Source organism: Ptychodera flava, chromosome 22, assembly GCF_041260155.1.
Source record: "Ptychodera flava strain L36383 chromosome 22, AS_Pfla_20210202, whole genome shotgun sequence".
In the NCBI taxonomy this organism is placed as follows: domain Eukaryota; kingdom Metazoa; phylum Hemichordata; class Enteropneusta; family Ptychoderidae; genus Ptychodera; species Ptychodera flava.
In genome coordinates this window covers 30,329,292-30,353,491 of record NC_091949.1, presented here as the reverse complement: position 1 = coordinate 30,353,491, position 24,200 = coordinate 30,329,292, and the positions used below count along the sequence as shown (strand labels likewise).

The following is a 24,200-nucleotide window of genomic DNA, read 5'->3' as shown; positions in this document are numbered from 1 at the left end:
AATGGAAAAAGGATTGTCGGACCAATGGCCAAAAAATCGCAGAGGGTAGTAATACGTAGCACGCCAATGATGCCATAGGCGAAGTCATCTCGTCGTTCAATTTTCAGGAAATAAATACTTGCTGACAAATACTAATCCGAGGTACATGTGCCCTGTTAAATATCCCTTAAATAATTAGATTTAAGTGGCAACTTATGCGTCTTCGTACGGTGTATTAAACAACAGCGTCGAAAATCTACAGCTGAAGGTATTCGCATATCAACTGTTGAAGGCATACATGCATATTAATTGTACATTCTGCTGCACAAACCTCGGTGTTCCTGGTTTTTATTGGGGCGGTGTTAAAAAACTACTACTACAGGCATTTGCCTACGACTAGTATCGTTGACACTCACAATGTCGGGGTAGCTGAAATATCGGATGACACGAATGAAGACGAGTGCATACAAACTCGGGGTTAGGAAGTGAAAAGGCATTCCTTGCTATGAGAAGCTATTTACGTTACCGCCTAACATTTACCTCAACCTCGGTCACTTGGGATTATTTCTAAATGCTGTCTCTGTCTGCTGCCTTTCTCCTGGCGTTTTGAGATTTGTGTGCAGTTTGAAACATGGCAGAGTTTTATTATGTTGTTCCCGAAATATGTTGCGTACCGGTTTAGATTTGTTTATAAACCGCAAATTGTCGGTTATACCGTCACAGGAAACTCCGAAATTTTTCCTGTGCTTAGGGCCAAATGTTCAGCCGGGTAGACCTATCTTAACAAATAATTAATGGAGGCCAACTTTATGAAATTCTTGAGCAATGTTCTGCCGTTTTAGGGTGCATGGTTCCATCCATTATGGTCTCAAAATGCAGGGTGAACTGAAAAACCTAAACATGCTTGGAAACCTGTTACCTTGCTAAATCAGACATGTGAGGAAGCAAACGTTGACCGGATTACGATGCACAGATAATTCTGCCTAACCTAACAACACAACGCTTTTCATCCATTTCACAAGTGTAAACGCATGTACGCATGTATATGTATGTACATAATTATATGAATCATATTTGTGAGAGAGGTATATATATTGTATTTATTTATTCATGCAGAGTTAATTTATGTTACAAGTCACAAACACCGATCAACTCGCCTATTTATTGCACTTTGTCATTTGACTAGGTGGGATCAAAGAAATTTCCTTGCTAGTTAGGTCATTATGTTAACGGCATCATAGTTTCGCAGCATCAAACACTTACGTCGCTTTTTCAGAAACTTATCAACAGCTGTTATTAAGAAAAACATACATTTGCATATCCACATGTGACAACACTCCTGAATATTCATGGCAAAGGACCATTAAAGTAGAAGGGTTACCTATCGTGATCTCGGTGTCACATTTCTTCCACGTCGACACTATCGAATATTAAGCATGGCTCGGAGACGCAAAGCAGAGTACTTTCGCCTCTTCTTGTGTTTCACATGCAGTCTTGGCATACTAGTTATACCGTTACATTACTTAAATGTATTACACTTCCCGACTGTTACGTCAATCGGATTAAAGGTTGGTAATGTAAAGCATGGGACATCATTATTGATTGATGAATACCAGCCGACGAGTGACTTGAAAAATGCTGATAGCAACGAGGTAAGTAAAGCAAAGTCCAATGTAGTAATTTGCGAACGTTAAAATGTAAACTTCCCTCGTTTCCTTCGAGTGCCATCCAAGGTTAGAAGGTTTCACTTCCTTATTTCCTTCAGGTCTTTCATATTTGTAACTGATTGACAGATCAAATAATCAACTCAGGATTCCGTATTGACTCGTGAGATGTTTTTGTAAAATGGCCATGTTTGTAGGTTTGTCAGATTTTAACAAAAATCAGGAAATTCTACAACCCTATGGGCCCCAGACGAACACATTCGAGATACACGTATCCAATTAATTTTTTAATGTAATTACAGAACACTGTTGTCAGATACAGGAATATTACTGTGCCATACTCGTCAAAATATCCCGTAAAATACCCTAATTGCATACAAGTATGTACTTAATTTACATATACAGCACGTTAGAGATAAAAGATACGGCTGCGGATGCAAAAAAGAAAATTGCATAGTCGACTGAATAGTTGGTTAAGAAACTAAAAACTACGTGACAAGGAAATTGTGACATCCTAGTATAAACACTTAAAAACTGCGGAGGGTAGACGTGTAATTATGCGTTTAAAATGTGGTTGCCTGTGTTTAAATTGTAACAAATGGCTTTCATACAGTTAACACTGTGTTAACGATAAAAAAAACTTTAATGTTAAACATTCATAGTCAGTCTGTTGAAAGTGTTGTAAAGTTCAGCAAAAAAGGCAATTATAATATACTTGAAAAAGGTAAAGTACATCACAGTATTTCTCTTCCTCAACCTAATTGCGTTACGTCTTATCTTTCCACTTGCGTCCTATGACGTCATGTACAAGTACCATGATGCTATACAATGTACGCGAACTGAAAAAAATACCTCTTGCGTAGTTTTACTGAATGTTTGAAAATCTGGATTTCAAATTACAAAAACAAACCCGAAAAATTAAATAACCTGAAGTTTCTTTCTTAACACTGGCGTGCAAAATGGCGTTCTATTACAAAAAGGCATGGTGTCAAAGTTTGGCGCCCTTTCGTATGCCGCCATGCACCAAAACGGAATCTGCGCCATTACTTTATGAACACATATGGGTTGGTCGTGCTCGTGCAGAATCAAGGCTGGAGTTTGTAAGGCAAGTGACAAACCCCCAAACGTTCCAGGGTTTAACATAGCAGTATTAGGATACACACAATGAGAGTGAGTGTGACAACTTGTCATCGTTTTATCTCAACATCAGCCTCTCATGATACGATTACTCGTTAAAACTGTACACCAGCATTGGAATAGCAGCAGCATCAACTCGATTTCGATAAATCATAATACGCATTTTGCATTTTAAGAAACAATGCAGGTATTCTAGTTTTACTCTGAAAACTATTATGCAATATATATTCAATAAAGCCAACATTAAAAAATGATGCCGCAACAAACTGATGATATCACACTTGCCATAGACATAGCTCAGTAGCAGCGTCACTCACCGAAATAAATTGCGAGTACCACTTCTTGAACGTTACCTAATAAAACTGAAATGAGAGAACACATATTGGTCTGTAAATTATGCAGGTTTTTATCATGAATAAACCATTCATCAATGAAACTTCAAAAAATTCAAAAGATCTTTGAAAAGAAATTCATGCCAATGGTAGACCAGACAGAGCTGAATAGATATACAGATATTTTGATCAAACAAAACGCCTGCAGGTCAGCTTAGATACTTCCAAGCATCAACAATATATGTACCTGTGACGTTTATTAATACTTGTTAGTCACCCATTTCCTGTTATGCTCCCTAAACTGACTGAAATAGGTAGTAATCATTTTATAGCTAATCAGGACTACACATTTTATCTATATCAGTTGAAATTCAGTCCAGACTAAATTGTTGTTATTTGAGTAAAGCAATGCTTACTTTGATCCAGTGTAGGCTAAATTTGCAAACTGGATGACGATGTGGGACACAGGTGATTCTCTGACAGTTTTTAATCTGTAAACATAGTTGCACTGTTCCCGAACGAAACAGGAGAAATGGGGTAGCAAAGCTGACAAAACAGGTGATTGATTTTGCTTTATATCGTTAGCTGAAGGTTCTTTTTAATCAAATAATGCTTTGCAAAACAATGTGAGTTCGAACCCGATCGATAAATTACTGTCCGTAATTCAGTCTATCAGAATTTGAACCCTTAACAGCCTCAATGATCAATTATATTTCCTTTTTGTAGATACCGCCTGGATTCATTTGGTCGGTAGTACGAAATCTATACGTTTTTACCAGCGAACGACTTGAGTATGTGCAAAAGCATTTTGAAATATTATACATAATGAGAACCCTCTGCAGTCTACAGGTTCTACGTCCCCCTTGATAACTTTAAATTTATACAGGAACGTGAACGACAACAACATCTGCGTCTAAAGAATATAAAACAAACTATTTCGTGATATTTTATGTTTACTGCTGTAATTTCCCTTATAAATGTTATAGCTGATATTGTTACCTGAGATTTATTACTAATCATGTAATAAGTTGTAGATTAATGGCTTAGTAGACGTATCTCTTTCCTGCCCTAGCACTCCAAATAATTAATTGTGTTCATATTTAGCTAATTAGTCGATTGCCAAAAGAATAAACATTAGAAAAAAAATTCCGAACTGAAGGGAAAAGAGGTACAATCCGTGACAAATTACGTCCACTCCTTCTGATGTCGTGATTCTTGATATATCATATTCTAAAACACTTGTTTTGACATTTTCGATTTGAAATTTTGATGATCTTAGTCGTGACAATGCCCCAGTCCTCAAACGTTCACAGTGAATAAAACAGAAGGAAGATGCAAGACATCCTTCTTTTTATATATATCAATACAACGGCACCAGACTTTAAATCAAATAAGTCAAAACGTCGTTTTAGCGCGACCAATCACGTCCAGGTGATGTGTCATCTTTCAGCTATTCTGGGCTATCATCGTGCCAACTATATCATTGGGCACATTGCTTTTATTCCTTCTGGCCTATACAAATTTAATATTTGATAAGGTACACTTCTTGCATGTGAGTTTGACCCTGGTTTGATCCAGAGTTTGACCCAAAGCGCCCTCTATCGTTAATTTGATGGAAACGGGGCAGAATACATGGCAATCATGTTGCTTAAAAGGCTTTGCTACAGCACCAACTTTAATCTTTCATTTTTTCAAATTGTTAAAGATGTCATATATATATACAAATTATTTTATGAACGTCACATTACGACCATCAAGATTTTAAAAAAAACTAAAATTTCGCTAGTTATAAAATGTACCCAGTCAAGCTCGAGCACGGTAATGAGATCACCCAGCACGGGCGGCCGGTCGCAGCTGTTGACCGGCTTTCATTGGCAGCACCCGCGTACTCGTGTGCGGGATACAGGGTAGCTGTACGTATCCACGGAGTTGTTGTGCGGTCGGTGTTAGTTTCCAGTTTTTATATGCTTGCTAGCTACCAGAATGCGAAAACAGCGAAAGAAAACACTCATAAACGAAACAGCACTGCTAAACAAATGTCAGTACGACGGGTGTCTACTGAGAAGGGTACGGCCGCATTTAACGTAGCTCTGCATGGCTGTGTGTTACGGAGTTATACGGCCTCTCACCACAGCCCGGTTGACTGCCATAGAAAAAATCGCTGGTAGCACCTCGGAAATACGGCCCGCAGTTTCTCCGCCGAAACAGCCGATTTTGAATCCAAAACTTGCATTGATCTACTTTTTCGAGCACACCCACCTCGCTTTAATAGGTACATGATGACTGTGCTTAGCTGCGCTTGTAAATTTACGCAGAGCCCAATTTTCTCTCTAGGCCTATATGCGGGGGAAGCGTTCGTATATTAGTGTGAGCAGTTTTATTGCAGTTCACTGCAGTGGCTTCGATATCTATTACTGAAAATGGTTGTAATCTGATTCAACCCATGAGCACTCGGGCGAAAACCAGCCCTGCAAACAACATGAACAAAAGAGCATCGCGATATCGAACTTCTAAAGTCGACGTTCATCGAGGAGTGCAACCAGAAAAAATTATGAAATATGTAACAAATCTAATGACAAAAAAGAAAAATATTTACAGGATAGAAAATGTTCATCGTCGATAGTCAATAGCCGAGTGGTTGTTAGAAATAATGTTAATTACAGACTGTTACATCGCGATGTTCATTTGTTTGCAAGGCTGGTTTTCGCGCGAGCTTGGCCAGATCTTTAACATTGCGAAATCTCCGATATATATCGGAAAGTATTTACCGCGATTTGAAAAATCTGTAGTAACGTCCGTTTTTCGAAGTTGGGGTCGAACTGAGGAAGTCGTGCTTGCTCAGATCTGTAAAGTGATGAAATCTACGATATAAGCTTATATTGGATATTTACCCGCGATATGGACAATCCAGTTATGAGTATCGTCTATCGCTGTAAATAATGTATTTCGTGGAAGACCAGCCAAAACTCCCGATGATGTCCGATCGGTCCTCTGTCCAAGTCCCGATCGTCAAGTAAATTTTTTTAAAGCCTACATGTAAAGAATGTATTTCGTGCAAGGCCCTCCCGGAAACTCCCGATGATATCCGATCGGTCCTTTCGACGAAGTCCCGCTAGTAATTATGTGTATGAAGTTTCGTGTGGACATTTAATGAAAAAATGCTTTAACTGTAAAAATGTATTTCTTGCATGAATAAATTTAATAATGTAAAACATGTAGGATTCTTGACTACCGGCCATGGATGCTATTTTTGAACTAAGAGTCGGACAGAGGTAGTCGGGTGGTCAGATCTGTAAGGGAGCATTCGTTTTTTACAGGGAGGGGGTCGGTGGAAATCAGGGGGGGGGTTGACTTTTACGAAACCGTTTTTAAGGGGGAGGGGTCAAATTTTGCAATCAATGATTGGAAGGGGGTCAAATTTTACAAAGGTTTGTATGGAGTTATGGAAAAAAATTGACTTTTGAATTTCACAGAAATGTTACTTGGTCCTTCATACATAATCTATGAGTAGTTTATGAGAAGCTATGAATGATTTCTATTAAATACAAAACTAGCCAAATCTGTGTTTTTATAGACTCTTGATTATTGATATTAATGTACTTGATTAGGCTACGGCGATTACAAGTTCATGTGTGTGCAAGAAATTTGATTTTGGAACGTCACCAAAAATGTTGATTCTCTTTAAATTGTGGTATGTGAGGAAACTTTGAATATATTTTTTACAATACAAAACTGGTTTTTAAAATCAGTGTTTTAAAAAAGTTTGACAATTGATATAAATGTACGTGACGAGAATATTATATTTGAAAGAGCAGATCTGAAAAACCAATATGACAATTTAACCCAGTGATTATTTGTAAAGTTCAAAGGTCGAATGGGAAATTATAATTCAATTAAGATATTATTGATACGGACTGTGACATCTGGGGGATGGTCGCTGTTTTTTTGTGCATGAAAATTCAAGGGATGGGTAGCTCATTTTCTTGCAAACACTTTTGAAGGGCCTAATTTTTCAGCCCAGGGCCATAGGGTGCGAAGGTTTAATGAATCAAATCTGATGATTTTTTGAGGGGTTACATTTTACAATTGATGAATCGGGGGGGGGGGGAGTTAAATTTTAGAAATTTGATTTGGAGGGGGGTAGCTTACATTTTCATTTGTCCCTCAAATTCCACCGACCCCTCCCCGTAAAAACGAATGCTCCCTTAGGTGGTTAAATCTCCGATATACATCGGATATTTACCCACGATTTGACAAAGTATCGTCTAGTATCACAGTTAAAGTCCGAAATCGCCTATATTTATCGGGTTAATATTGATGATTTTGCAGACTCGGCGTGCCGAGACACAGTGCAAGGAAATCTAGTATGATCGTCTGGTATCGATATTAGAGTCTCGGAATTGCCGATATTTATAGGGTAAATATCAGCTATTTCTCAGCGTGCCAAGAAACGATAGGCAAGAAGTCGTTCTAGGCTGAGTCCCGAAATTGCCCATATTTATCGGTTTTATATCGGCGATTTCGCAGACCTTTGAAAGGTGCAGAACATAACTTAGTATCTTGACAGTTTTTAACATTTTAGGCCCTTTTACCTCCGACTCGCCAGACTTTCTTTAGCCACTGTCTTCGAAGGAGCTGCTCTGTGGGAAAACGGTAAAAACTAACACCATTTTTGTTCTTCCTTTAGTCGTTTTTGCACCCAACTCCGCTTAATTCATTTTTCATGCTACTGAGCATTAAAAGTTGTAACGTGCAGAACTATACTAGACAGTCATAGACTCCAATGCTACGGTAAGCTGTCACACACGATAAAAATTACAAACGACCTCAAAAGAGGGCTAAAACTGCAGCAAGTGAAAAATAATACTGTAAAAAATTAGGTCGACCAGCGAGAGATAAAATACTTGTTAAAACGCAGAGGATAAAAACTGCAACAAGTTAAAACAAATACAGTAAAATACTGACCGGCCAGCGGGAAACAAAGCGCAGAGAATAAAGACGTTTCGGGTGCGGGTGCGACCCTTCGTCAGCGTCGCACCCGAAACGTCTGCGTTTTTATCTCTGTGCTTTGCAAGTGTTTTATTTCCCGCTGGTCGGTCAGTATTTTACTGTATTTGTTTTAACTTGTTGCAGTTTTATATCCTCTTGTTATTTTACTGTCACACACGCTCGTATCGCCGATGACGTCACGCACGCTCCTTCCATGCGCCCTCCTTCCATGAGCCCTTTCGCGCCCATGCGATTTCGAGTTTATTTTCGTAAATGTCGTCTACTTCAACGTCTCCTTCGTCGCGCCGCAGTCGCTGGCGGGTGCAAACATGTGGAAAATTTGAGCTGCATTTTATTCAAGGTGGATTTTAGAAGGGATAAATGGTGACACTCCCTAGACTTAGGTTTCCCTTTAAACAGCGCGGAGAATTTCCGACATCGGGGAGATTTCACACCGCGGAGATAAATTTCCCACTGCGCGGAGATTTTTACACAGCGCGAAGATATAAACACAGCGCGGAGAAAAGTCGTTTTCGTCCACGGTACAAGAAACATTAAACAATCTCACTCTCTAGCAAAACTTTTTTTAGCAATGATTATGGCTCTGTATATCCTGCCCCATTTCCATCAAACTAACGATAGAGGGCGCTGTGGGCCACACTCTTGGTCAAACTCACATGCAAGAAGTGTACCTTATCGAATATTAAATTTGTATAGGCCAGAAGGAATAAAAGCAATGTGCCCAATGATATAGTTACCCCGATGATAGCCCAGAACAGCTGAAAGATGACACATCACCTGGACGTAATTGATCACGCTAAAACGACGTTTTGACTTATTTGATTTAAAGTCTGGTGCACTTGTATTGATATATATATATAACGAAGGATGTCTTGCATCTGCCTTCTGTTTTATTCACTGTGAACGTTTGGGGACTGGGGCATTGTCACGACTTAGATTATCGAAATTTCAAATCGAAAATGTCAAAACAAGTGTTTTAGAATATGATATATCAAGAATCACGACATCAGATTGGGTGGACGCAGTTTGTCACGGATTGGTACGAACACATGTTGAAAATGACCAATAATCGTCTAACACTATTTGATGCATAGCCACTCTAGTACTTTCAATATTTGAAACAAAGATTTCACAAAAAGAAAAAGGAAAAACTTCTTTCAATGCGATTCACTCTTCAACAGGTCACCGAAGATGTAAGAACTGTGAACGAAGAAGTGGAAGTGGGAAATGAATTCATAAAGAGTGGAAAAGAAGCCCAGGAACTTGGAGACACAGAAGTTACGACACATAAACCATCATTTTACTGGAAGACAAATACCACACGTTACCTGTTGCCCTTATTTCAATATGGTGATGGCCCAAGTGGCCTTTATATACACGTTCGTTTCGCAGTTATTGCTTCTCTGTTTCAACACAGAACATTAATCATACCATACCTACACAAACATTTTACACAAAAGACCGGACCCATGGAGCGGACAGCTAACGAAACATTCGATATCGATAAGCTAAGCGAAGTTATTAACGTGGGAACTTTGGACGATTTCAAAAGAGAATGTGGCTCACATTTCACTCTGGAGAATATAACACACGGGCCATTCCCAAAGGGCTCTTCCATTGAATTTAAACTTGAAGAATATGAGACAATAAGAGGACAATGTGACAGAATCATGGGAGTTACAATGCCTGACGTGAGTGAAGCCCCTGATTTGCTTGAAAATGTCGCGGAAAGATTTAAATCCATGCTGCCAGTAAGATGTCTTGGATACGTCACACCTAGAAATCAAATATTTCATAATGAAGAGATCGACGAGAAGGTGGCAAAATTTTTCTTTCGAGCACCATATATTCGCAGGATGGCAGATGAAGTGATGGGAAAACTATGCGAGGGATCCTTTGCTGTGATGCACTGGAGAAACAAAAGCGGAGAGCAGTATGTTGTATATTTATGTCTGACATAATTTTATTAATAGCCTAGTATATAAATAGGAAATGGTCTTGTTATTATTCTTAAAAAATATCTGTTTGAACGGAATGGGCCATCATAAACATCACTCGTCTTTGACCTTGAAATGAAAAATCCCCTGGATTTTAATTTCTGTAAATAACAATTACCTTGAAGACAACAATAGTCTTATTTATTCTTACCCAAAGATGTCCATACAGACAAATCTTCTTCTCACCTTGGGGGTGTCCCTCTTTACATGCCCCCCGAATCAGATTACCCCTCCTAGGCCCTCAGTAACTGCCTGTGTAGACTTCCAACAGAGAAAACAACGTCCTCACTTGCCCTCCAATGACTAAGTCCATTAGAAAAAAAGAAACGAAATGATCCCGATGCCAAACTACGGGAGGAGAGTTGGAGTATTATTTACAGAATTTCAAATGCGGGGGAAGGGGGATCTGTTATTTCTATTACATAACACTTTTACCTGGAAGACAACAATAGTCCTCTGAGTCCAACGGTCTGAAGGAGGCGGGAATTTGACATAAGTAACTAAAGGCAAATGAAATAACCAACAGGACTTCCAAGCCTGAATGGTCACTCTTCGAGAAAGACTCAGTGCCAGTTTTTGTGTTGCATCTTGGTTTGTGCGACACAAACAGGCCCAAAGAAAACATACCATGCTGCTCAGATAACATATTCAGGTAGGCAGAGGTAAAAAGATCATGGGACCTCCATTGTACAGCTTGGAGGATATCAGATGGAGATATACCTTAGAATAAAGTCCATGAGGCTTAAACTGCCCCACACTCATGGGCCGTTACTGGGACTAAGTTTAGAGACTCATCCGATACAGATGAATCAACAAACGTAATAGTATCAACAGTGCACCTCGAAATAATGGCTGGAGAAATTAACACATCAGACTGAGATCGTGGCAATATGAAAAAGACAATTCTGCTCCCCTCATCTACATTTAGAGCACTGAATGACAGGACAAAGCAGCGCTTCCTTTTCCTGGTTATTCACCCAATATGTTAATCTAGAAAACTTTTTCCTGGTTATTCACCCAATAAGTTAATCTAGAAAAAAATAAAATCTGAGGTGGCTGACACGCAACCCTGTTTTTTTGTCTACAAAATCAGGGTTAGTCAATAATGTAACACCTCAGCAGTGAACTGACAAGGCTTAGGAAGAATTTGCAAGGCCTGAAATTCGCTACGTCTAGCGGCATTAACTAATGGTACAAGAAAGACTGTCTGATAAAAGAAAAATTTAAAGTGAGCCGAACAAAAATGTTCAAACGGAGAACGTAATAACGCATTAAGTACAAGCGATAATCTCAATTGTGGTATTAAAGAACGTGTAGCTGGTCTCGCTAAGCATAGATTGTCAATCAAACCTGAGGAAGACTTAAGTAATGTGATCACTTCTAGCCCTAACAGACGGGGAGTATTACCAATAGCCGCTCTGGAGGCTTTAACAGTGGGCAGCAAAGTCTTATTTTGATGGAACAGAAACAGACAGAAGTCTGCTAACTGTGGCGGCGTAGGTTTGCAAAGATCAATCGACCTAGCCTTCAAGATTTGTAAACTAGGTAAGTCAGTGTCGGAGACCGTGTTCCAACTTAACTAGTTTGTTGACGTACACTACCACCGTAGAATTGTCGGAGCGGATCGTCACAGTATTTTAAGGAATTTGACTTTTTCAGGGCAAGAAACACCATCATCATTTCAAAGCAAAAGTTATGCCAGACAACCTGATTCTGAACTACAATTCCGAAATCAGTTGATCGTTTACATGCGCTTCCTATGTAAGAAGGGACGCGTCTGTGAAGATCAAGACACTCGATAAGATGGGATACATAATTCGCAGACTTACACCGGATAGAAATCATGTAATCATCCTAATCATCCTAATAAAAGAGAGGCGGAGGAGGGCACAACCATATCCTCATTAGCGTATTGTCCCTGGACATCCACCACTAGAGGTACCATCTCAGAGTGGATCTGATTCCGATAAATATATCACTCTCCCTGTGAATAGAATCCATTGAGTGAAGAAATTTAGCTGAGAAGAAATCAGATAAATCCTGCTCAGAGGAATGAGATGGGCTAATTAAGCTGAGAAAACTTTCAGTGTGATATGTGTTACCAAATGAGATTTCCAGCTTGAGAAGATTTTCTAGCACGAAAAAACTAATCCATGCAATAAATCCAGTCTCATACCTTTGAACTGAATAAGTTGCATTTGACCTAAGATTTGATTTTTTCTCACCAGGAATGGAATCGAATCTAGATATATTTCACCAGGGTAAGGTGAGTGAAGCACTGTGTGAAATGGCGGGACAACATATGTACCAGCGAATCGTCCAATAATCGATTGATCGATATCGAAAACCTGTGTAGGTACGCGAACACAGCACCTATCACTCGAGTCAGGCCAAATATGACAAATCAGAAATAATGGCCCAACTTACGAAAGATCAGCGGTTATTCGACCTGAAGTCTATCGTAGAAGCTCACTCCCCGTGATGGAGAGAGTGCCTTGTAGAATAATGTTATCCATGCAAAGAGTATCCACCCTTATGAAAGAATTCCAATTGTTAAGATCTATGGAAGGAGGAGTTTAAACAGCCTGTAAAGCCCCTTATAAAAAGAGGGTATAGATCACCTCAAAACAATGAGGAAGTGGAACCGTGTTCCGGAGAGAAAATGGACCGAGTGGTGGCCGGTTAGCTCGCAAGGACAACAAAACCCGGCAAACAGAAAATCTAGTCATCAGCAATTTGAGTCTACAGACTGACAAAACATCAAAGAGAACACTCTAATGATGGGTATATAGGAGATGACTCAACTCGAGAAACTTCCCCTTCTTATGCCACATACACTCGCTTCCTCTGCTCTTCCTTGATCAACAAGCATAGGACCTGCGCTGAAAACTGTCTCAGTTGGACTTTCCAGTCACCTTACCCGAGGCAAGACTGAGTTGCCCACAGAAAACAACACCGTAAAACACATGTTTCTGAGTAGCAGCCACTGAGGGCACTAACTACTGAACTGTTAGTTTATGCCTAATCACTCCTCATTCTTGAAAAGAATGGCGAATAGCAAACTCTTAAACACAAGGGAACTATGCCATGGCAAAAGGCGAGCAGGCCGGCCTAGTTGCTTCCTTTGCCAGGGGCAGCTTCAAGAGAAGCGGATCCGCGTGATAAGTACCTCAGTGGCAATCATAGTGCAGGTCTACTTAATATGGAAAGCAAAATCCTCACAGCCTCGAGAAAACGAGTCTTGGCACAATGCAAAAACTCAGAGTTCTCAGCCGAGAGATGAGCTATACTGCGGACCAGAGAATTGATTTCCTGAATAGTCGAAAAGTGAAAAGAGTACCAAACCCGGCAAAATCATCCCCAAGAAAGATTTCACCATGTCTTTACTTCTCAAAAGCAGCTTCACCACAACATCAATGGTGGCTGAAGACAGACAGAAGTCTTCACTTCCTATAAAAACAAAGACCTAGCCAGCAAAGGACAAAAACACCAAAGGATTTACGTGTATCTACTACCCATGCCTTTTAGGTATGATCAACATACGGGAGGAGGATGAAATCCTAACAGGGGCAGAAACCACCACCTCCCTGTGATTCGATCACTGTTCTCTCCTACCTCGGGAAAAAGGCAAACGACGAAAAAACTTCTCTGCTGGTCTTTGCACATATGCGAAAGAGGTCGCCAGCAAATCTTTTAGGGAGGGATCGTTCTTTAGTAGCTGGAACTGAGAAAAATTGTAAAACTGGAAAGACCTCCCAGGGAAACATCTGTGGCAGTAAATGGTAGTTGACATGCCCTAACAGGAGCATGACCTGCTAGGACCCCCGCCGTTAGGAGCAGAAAACTAACACCCATAGTAAAACAGATCAACCGACACCCTGCTCCAAAACTTAAAGGGGCAGATCTCATCAGGAACAAAAGGAGCTGAAAAAAGTGGTATCTAAACCAAAAACTGAATCTAAGGCAGGCCCAACAATAGTCGACTGGGAGCCCGACAAACACAAAATGGCCGACCAGCTGGAATCTGTCGTTTGCGTCTTAAAATCACTAAGCCATCTTGCTGCAAAACCACTGTGTCCACACACTAGGAGCACGAGAGGGTGACATGGCAGGCAGAATTGGAAGGGACTTACCGAAGATGTCCCCTGCCGTGGAACGCCCAGAATGTCCCTACTGACTCTTAGCATAGCAGAGGCTTAATCAATAATAGTTAGGCGTTAGTCGCGACCAAAGTAAACAAACACTGCCGACAAGAAAACTCTAAAAGTCGACAATATTTAAAAGACATCCAAAACTCCTGATGTCGAAGGAATAGGAGAAAATGCGGTCAACCCCAAAACTGCCAGCTGCTACTTAACAGAAGACCAAAAATTTGAACAAAAATGTTTAGGGACAACGGCGGAACTCCAAATGTCGAGGAGGAATAAAACTTGCAACGAAAGCACAAATGCACGCAATGGTTACATTATCGAACTAGAGAAAAATGAGCACCTACAAAGAAAGCAGAAAGTACTTTCTACATGCATAAAAGGAAAGCAAGGACTAAGCTCTGAAAAACAGCCGGCTCAGAAACAACGCCTCTTGTGCTCGTCTAGAAGTAACTTCGCAGAAGGTAGGAGCAAACCACAGAACGGTGTAGTGGAAGACTACAGAATCAAAATTGAGGGTCAAGGAGGGGTCACCTGCCTTTATATATATAAAGGACCCCCAAGGTGAAAGAAAGATTCTTTGGTACGCTTGTTTTTGGATAAGAATTAATAATGCTATTGTCTTCAAGGTAATATCGTTAAGTAATGAAAATACTATATCACGGAATGAGATTTGCGCAAAATCTCGAACAAGGTGCGAATGAACATGATTAGATATAGAGAAGTTATCTATACATGTAGAGAGAGAGAGAGAGAGAGAGAGAGAGAGAGAGAGAGAGAGAGAGAGAGAGAGAGAGAGAGAGAGAGAGAGAGAGAGAGAGAGGGGAGACAGACAGACAGACAGACAGACACAGGCAGTCAGAGACATAGACAGAGACTAACCTCATCATATATTGCAATTGATCTATATATCAACAAATATAATTGTATACTTAAGTTGTAGGGCTGGTGGTGAACCATGGACTTACAGACGGGCTTGTACGGAAACTGTGAAGGAAGGCTTGGCTCTTTTGTCCGAACAGGTCGATACTATAATAGACCTAGTCTGGGACACTCTTCGTGAGCACGATATTTCCTGTTTGTATGTCTGTACAGCTCCCTACGAACAGGTTAGTTAATCTCTGGCACTGCCTCTAAGGATTGTTCCGAAATATGAAGCTATGTAAATAATCTCTCTTGGTCAGTTTTAACAGCTATTTTTCAAGACAGACTTTTTCCTACTTTGGCCAACGAAAAAACTGATTAAGTTATTGTGCAGAAAAACTTCAGTGTACGGCACACCTATTATACGTTGAGAACAGATAGGGTTGGTACGCAGGTAATTGCATGATGAAGAAGCCCCAAAAATGTCTACCTTTTATAAATAAATAGTGATTGAAGTAGGCCTGAGATGTCCTTCACTCCCCAATATTTGTGACAAATCTCTTCAAAAATTGACACCTAATCCAACGAAATATTACTTCCTTCGATGAACCATAGGGAACAATCCTAGGACTTGGGACTTTGGCGATATCATGCTCTCAATGACCAACTTTTAGCTGATGAACGAAATGTTTGTAAATCTGGATGTACACGTTTGACAAAAAAATTTACAAATTTTGTAAAATGTGTTTTACATAAAATAAATAGCATCGGTAACAATGCATGAATTGTCATTATGCAAAAAGCCAACCTCAAGAACGAAAACCCCCAATACCATCATGATAATATCATAATCCGACTGAAAACTTAAGATTTTAAAGGATCAAAAACAAAAAAGCAACAAAAGGAGCTTAAACTTTCAGATTGATGCGCAGCTCATCTACATACTTATTCAATTGAATAGTAAATTCTACTTGAGTCGAAGGACACTTGAATTTTCTGTCATTTTGAATGCACTTGCCTCATGCACAAATGGGGTGAACGCTTGGAAATGTAGCCGCACAATACCAAGTGAACAAATAACAACAACAACAATAACAACAACAACAACAACTACAATATTGATGTTTGCTAGCCTCATGAGAGGTCCCTGATCGCTATGTAAGCAAACATCATCAAGAATTGTCATTTTGTTGGAGAATGAATGGTAAGCGTCATTCGTACATAACGTTTTAAAAGTGATCTCGTTAGGTAACACGCCGAAAACTGTCTCTATTACTGAGTCACACGAGTCTCTCTGGAACTGTCATGACCGACGGGTCTCTACAGTTTAAGAGAATGAGAGTTATCGCCTTTGTTCTGAGTGTAGTGCAATTTATTTTCATGATATGATCGACGTTTGTATCAATGATGAAATGGAACTGCCCCCGAAATTTCAAGTCTGTTCCCTTATTTCGACGAATATGGGGCAAATTGCTCCTCTGTTAGCACTGCAGATGGCAATGACTTTGCGCCGCCGACGTGAGTAGTATGTAATTACGGTTTCTGCATTGATTTTCCTGGTTTTCCTGATTTTTGAAGCCATTTTGTACAGGATTTGCGACCTACCTACATTGTACATATTTGCATTTCCCATGATCAATGCCTGACATTGACAGTGCATAAAAAGGCGGCACTCACTGAAATCCCATTGTATGCCTCCATTGCCCATACACTGACCCTGTTACAGATTCACAGTCTGTCTAAAACAAACAAATTACAATAAAACCCATCAATAAAGGAAGAGGCATAGCAATTGTGAATACGACAAATGACAATAAAGAAAGTTATAGACAGCTGCGATATGTACACTATTACTGTACACTTGGCGACATTAACTATACGTTGGAAATTGTATATGGAATCATTTATCTGCGACAAGAAGATCATTGACGAGGTGATTTACAGTTTCCCCATTCCCATAAGTAGAACTATTTGTACACCACGATGGTATCCCCTGCCAAAATATACAGAACCCAAGCAGAAGGAACAATCATTATCCAACGTCTCAATAGAAATGGTAGCTCGAGCCTAATAAACCAAATCTCGGAATTTCTAGACTTTGTCATAAAACCAATCGTCTAAAGACGACTAACATATTTCAGAGACACAAAACTTCATTAACTAGTCACTAAAAATACAAGCAAACTCTATTCTGGTAACATCAGACGTGGTATCGATGTAGAAAAACATGCCAAAAATGAAGCAATAAATGCAGCGATCATAGCGTTGGACTCTGAAACAGGACCAGCACATACGATACCGAAAAAAACCCACCAACAACGTACATGAAAGCCTTACTGTCGATTATCCTGAAACGCAACATATTTGAATTCAACTTAGAAGAATACAAATAAACTTATTGATGCAGCATGGGCTCACCAGAAAGAGCTGATATCACATACCATGAAACGGAGAAAGTTATATTAAATCCCCAATCCGGTCAAATATTCGTATGGAAATTTAACAGGTGAAATTTTCATGATATACACAGGAACAGAACGTCAACTTCTAACATTCACAACATTTGTCGAGAAGTGCAATACCCTGCACCCTACGTTCAACTTGGAAATTCATATTTGATCATTCTATCGACAAAATCTAATATCTTGACCTTGTGGTCTTCAAATGCCAGAGACTTAATCGAGAGAGATGCTATGGCTCGACTTTAAAAACCACACAAAACCATCTGACGATATATATTTGCCACAATCTTCAAATACTTCATCAAAGGTTAATTAATCAGATATTTTCGCACAAGCAACAACAATATGGACCCCATAAAAAGGTCAATTTCTCAACGCAAAAACTTCAACAATGAGATTATAAAAAGAAAGACATAGCTTGTATCAAAAAGAAGTTAATGTGACAAACGTCAGCAGCAATCCTTAATCAACAAAAATAAGAGTAATGATATAACAAAAACTTGTCAGCACAACCTCATCAAAGCCAGTCTAATCAAACATAAGAAACTGGAGAATAATCACGGGCGATGAAACGCTGGCCATTGTTGTCCAGAAAACCCACAATAAACACGATTGGAACTAATTTGGGATAATTGGATAGTGAAGTAAGGTCGTTTTCACCAGCAAATGTAAGCTCATCTGCTTTTCTTTTTAAGTTGCACACTTGTTTTTATGAGTAATTTGTAATATCTCAACATTCAGCTATATGGCACCTAACACTTTTGAGAAATTTGAAAAATATGAAGATCCAATTATAGCAAATTAGTTCCAATCGTGTTAATAACGTATAAAAGGAAGAAAAACATACAGGATATCCTCCCTCAAGCAAATTCAGACACAGGGAGAGTACAAATAAATGGTCTGAGCAGCAATTCACGCAAAAATCAGACCACAACATAATGATCTTAGCATATCTCTTTGATGAACAATGGCTACCATCAAACTAAGCATGTGAAAATACAAAACCATTCCAGTGACTGAAGAAGGGACCTCAATTTGGCACGAAACGCCGTTAGGAGGAATTACAAACATAAAACCTTTTTTTCTGGGACCAAGGTCCAATACCAGAGTCAAGGTACTATAGATTCACTGGTTTCTCACTGTTTCCCTATTACGAAACCACATTGATCTACTCACTATACCGTATCACAAACAAAGGTAGAACCAATGTGTGTAGTTGCCTACATGTCCTTTTATATAGATTCGATTTTACAAACACAAAACCATTGTTTAAAAATAAATAATCTCATAAGAGTTTGTTACTTGTGTTGCACTTATTGCCTAAATTTTCAAATATTTATCTTTAAATTTTGAGTTTATGGAATATTAATACAAATTGTACATTACCGTTAAACTATCATTTTGTCAGGTAAATGGGACATTGCACCTAGCATAGTAAACTTCATAATCGGCCATTTTGTAACTTTCGATTGCCATTTTGCTTTAATGACGTCATCTCAATGATTGATATGCATCAATTATATGTTTTGCCTGTAATTTGGGTGTTAATTTCAGTTCAGGCTTTAAAATGCTGAAAACAGGCTTAATTAACAGTGATTTAACATTTTGTTTAAAACTTTGAAAAATTTTCACATGTTTTTTCACAAAGAATAAAAGATTGTTCCGGCAAGAATGGCATGAAAATATAACAGAGTCACCTAAATTAAGTCTGTATTGTAAATTTAAATCGATGCTCGAGCCGGAAAAGTATCTGAGTAATCTCAATGGTATTAATAAGATTATTTTTTCAAATTTTCGTTGTTGTAGACATAGACTGAATGTTGAAAGGGGATGACACCTAAAATTGCCACTTCAACAAAGAATTTGTATGCATTGTAAGATTGTAAATGACGTTGAACTTGAAGAAAATGAATTTCACTTTGTTTTTATTTGCCCACTTTATAGTGACAGAAGAACAAGGTATATATCCACATTACTGACAACATTTCCTTCCGATGAAAATCTTGTTCGTATCTTATCTTCGCAACAATTAATAAAACCAAAACGTTTGCAACTTTTTGAGAAAAGCATTTAAAAGACTGTATTGTATTTATACGTTCATTTTTCAACATTTGTATTTTTGTTAATTTCTTAAGTGAAATGTTTGTCACTGACCATCTTCTTTCTTTTATATTTTTCTTCCATTGAATTGTACGATTGGCTGAGGCCTTGTACTGCAATAAATAATTATAATTAATTATAGATTTAACATTTTTAGACAATGTTAAGGCGGAAATTTTGAATTTGGTCGGCCATTTTGGCTTGATGACGTCATCATAATAATTGATTTGCGTCAGTTTGATATTTTATTTATAATTGAGAATGTTTGTGTCAGTTTATTTAAAATAATATTGAAAACTGGCCGAATACACCGAATTTTACCATTTTAAGCAATATAATGGCGGCCATTTTGAATTCATGACGTCATCGAGCCTTCCGGTGGGCAACATTTTTGGAGCAATGGCTAATCTTGATCTTCATATATATGTGAACCTCTGTAGCAAATTTGGCACTTTTGTCTCCTTGTAACGATCTTGCTGTTTTTTGTTGCTAAGCCACCTGACTAGATCACAGTTAGTAGACATCGATCGGATCCCATGGTTGTCAGCGGCATACTCTTGCTTGTCTACTGAATCCAAATGCTATTGTTCATCTTTCGAATGAATCTGTGCATTGTATATGTCAGCTGATTCCAAACCCGATATTTTACATGTTTACAAGAAGCCCTGGGTTTCAGTCCTATTTTTGCTTTTCTGTACACAGTTTCAGCTTCATGAAACCTGTCTTCGGATTGTAATAGATGTTAGGCAGTTGGTGTTCGAGCTTGGCACTAGCGTTAGCAGTTCCTAAGTGCAAAGAATGAAAAAAATCTTATGTGATCTGAAAGAAATACCAAAGCTAAGTTCACTACTTTGCTTTGAAAAGTCATAGGCATGCAAAAATGTACTTCCTAAAGTTTCAAAATGTAGGCGAATTCGTAGAGCATGGGCTTTCGTTCGACAGGTAATTGTGTGGGCAACAGGGTAAAAAAGGCTTTTGTTTGCGGTGTAATTGTTACGCACTTGTCACGACAAATGCAATTATGTTAGCAGGTTGCAAAATCATGTACAGAATAGCGTTAAAATCCACAAAACCTGGAAAATTCTGGACACTTTATAAAGAAACTGTGAGAAAGAGAAATTCGCTGTAGTTTTTCAACTAGGCACAATCAGTAGAAGTGATGTGACAAAGCTCATGTGAGACAACCACACCCATGACAACAACAAAAAAGATTGAAAAACGTGAACTTGTTCACACTATCCAGTATTATTAATGTGCCAGAAGCATATGAATATGACAACCGTTGATGCTAAGTCTAAGAAACAAAATACAGAAGAAATCCATTCAGTACATGTTACTACTCAATATGAAGGGGAAATTCAAGAAAAATAAATGCATTTTCGCACGAAATTTGCAAAACAAAAAAAGAAGTGAACAAAGACTTACCGACATACCTACCCTAGTTAGATAAAATCTTGCCTGTTGCACATAACGAATGCCCTGGCCTTACGAATGTACTTTTTCGGAAATATTCTATTTTTTGTAAGAACTCAAAAAGTTATGAAAAACTGTGCCTCAAGGAACCTTTCAACCATGATTCTATTTCAAAATAATGAAAAAATAGGGGCTCCATACTGGTATTGGGAAACAAACTATCTAGGATTTACCGCTATTTGAAATTAAATTTGACAAACCATTGTTACTCTGTGGGAAAAAATAAAGTTTCGATTTAAAAAAAAATAGCATGTATTTTTTTATTTCTGAGTTTAAGCAGTTAATAAATTTTTCAAATATTATTGGCCGAAAGACACTGGTTCAGCAGAATTTTTTTAATTCTCCTTATGAATGTATTTTTTTCAGAAAATGGTCGATCATCTTAAGAAATCGGAGCGTGTGTATACATTGGAAGATTCTATCGAGATGTCTGATGAGCTTTCAAAGTATAAAAATGACAATTACGTCTTGTCCCTGGTTGAACAAGAGATTGCTGAACGTACGTAATATGCATCATACTCTCAAAGTTTGAAATTGTTTGTAAATAACATGTATGTATGTATGTATGTATGTATGTATGTATGTATGTATGTATGTATGTATGTATGTATGTATGTATGTATGTAAATAAAATTAAAATAAAAAGGTAAATAGACAAACCAATCAATCTATATTATTTATCTATTAATGTAGCCATACATATATGTCTATATCTGTAATTATGATATGCTTAGCTTGAATCCGGCAATTTGATTGGCTGGAGCCGGGCTTTATATTCGCAACAGGAATACCAATCTCCGTGCAGAGATTGTAGCGGCGTGGAAAATTATAACCTAGCTACGGAGTCTCAGCAGTAGCCACACATTGGTGGGGGCGCGCTGTCAACGACTCGGAGACCCTCTAGCTTGGTTCGAATTATCAACGCCGCACTGCTGCCCCACCGCGCTTCAATCTGTGTGAGGAGATTTCAGGAAGACCTGCGCGTTGCATTACATTTTTTAGCTCGCGCAAATTTCGAACTCCAGCTTGAGAGCTCAAGGCAAGGTGATTATTTCCCGCCAAATATTCTTATTTTCAAACCAGAGGTCTTATATACGCAATAGAATACCCTCGCTTGCCTTTTATAACCTTTAAAATCTATGGTTTTTCTACCGATCTGTCTGTCTGCCTGCCTGTCCGTCACTCAGTCTCTGTCTGTATGTCTGTCTGTCGGTCTCTGTCTGTTTGTCTGTCTATCTATCTGCCTAGCTAGCTAGCATGCCGGCTATCAGTTTTTTTATTCTGTCCAACTATCTGCCAATACCTATCTGGATACTTACTTTTCAAGGCATACCAGCTAACCTGATCTCATAAGTAAAACGATGCATTGTTTCTGTTACAGAGACCCAACTGCTGATATCGTGTTTTGGCTCACAATGGTCCCGCTTTGTTGGATATGTAAGGACCAGAAATAAACTAAAAACAATTCCATTGCGAGAGATAACAGGCATACCTAAGCATCTTCTTTCTTACACTTACTTACTGTAACTGACGTTTTCGAATAAGATATTGATACCTTAAGTTTATTTAGGAGTTTTATTTCTTCACTTCTTAATTGACACGTCACAACACCGACAATAACGAATTCATCGTTTTAAAGCACTGTTATGAATTTTCAATTGGGGAAATGCAAAGTAAGATGGTATGCGCCTCGAAACTGAAATACATCTTAACTTTTGCACAATCTTGGCAAAACGACAATTTCAACGGTTTTATTTGTGTTACTGATAGCTATTTGATGCGCTTCCACTGAAGAAACAAAGTTCCTAAAATTTAACGATATTTAAAATTCAAAATGGCAGCTATTCCTGTGTTTATCCAATAGAAAAAAAATTATTTAAAAAATCACGTCAGTAAAACTTTATGAACTCTAATCGAGTTTAGAAAGGGATAAAGGCCTTTTTTATTTTCAAATATCGGTAAATTTTAAGTAATCCTAAGTAATAAGTTTGAACTGTGACTACTACTTAAGATTGAGACTTTTACTTTCGAAGTGCATACTGCCTTAAAGGACTTCTATTGATGTGTATTGGAATTTCGAAGATATGAATAATAGGGTCGTGTTTCATTTATTCATTGCAGTTGTAAATCAATTACTTTCACCTAGATGATAAAAATTCCATGGTAGACTAATCGAGTTTAGGCATGTTGCATGCAATTGTCTTTCTTATACTAGTTCTGCGTGGTTGCAGTTGTTCTCTTATGGTTTGAGCGAGAGATAAGTACATGTATTTTAAGTAGATATTTCATAAAATGCTTAGGAAAAATACACAATTAATGTTTGTAATCTTTATAACAGTCATCACTGAGTTTTTATCAGTGTGGTCACATGCGGGCCAGTAGCAAAAGTTATCTGTGTATCGAAATCAAAGCAGAAACTTCAAAGAGTAAAGGAAATATTGTATTCGGCTTCATCGCAATTTTGAGTCAATAAACCATGCGCTGTCTGACATGACTTTTGTAAAAATATTCAGGTGAGCGTGTATAAAGGACAATACATTCTTTCAACAGTGTAGGCAAGCGTGTGTCACTCATTGTATGTATTGTTTTGCACTTCAATTAAACATTTAAACAATGTTTTAAAACAACATATGAAGATGAAAATTGACGCTTGAAAGTGGGATTCTATCATTTGTAGTTATCGATGTAAAGTCGATTGTTGTTGGCGAATTGTAATGCGTTTGTAAGTGCAGTGTCTCATGGTCAGTAGTATACATGGAGACCGATTTTTAAATTTGTACGCGTTGAAAAATGACTCCCACCTTTAAATGCCAAAGCGTGTGACCCATTATTTCTGTCGATAATTGATTGCTATATTCTGTTTTGATATTATTCATCTATACTTATCATTTAATTGAAATTGCTACTCAAAATAAAAACAATAAACACGATTGGAACTAATTTAGGACAATTGGATGGTGAAGTAATGTCTGTTTAATCTGCAAATGTAAGCTAATCTCCATTTTGTTTTTACGTTATAAACTTCTTTTTGTGA

At 38.3% G+C, this 24,200-nt stretch overlaps 1 protein-coding gene across 1 annotated transcript; it reads left to right on the top strand.

The window, feature by feature from the left end:
* The first annotated feature begins 1,365 nt into the window (after positions 1-1,365).
* LOC139122396 (uncharacterized) lies at positions 1,366-23,805 on the top strand. Its single transcript, XM_070687778.1, has 5 exons — positions 1,366-1,631; positions 9,304-10,055; positions 15,205-15,376; positions 21,533-21,665; positions 22,548-23,805. Exons 1-5 carry the CDS (start codon positions 1,416-1,418, stop codon positions 22,691-22,693), a joined length of 1,419 nt encoding a protein of 472 aa, XP_070543879.1. The 5' UTR covers positions 1,366-1,415; the 3' UTR covers positions 22,694-23,805.
* Positions 23,806-24,200: the final 395 nt, after the last annotated feature.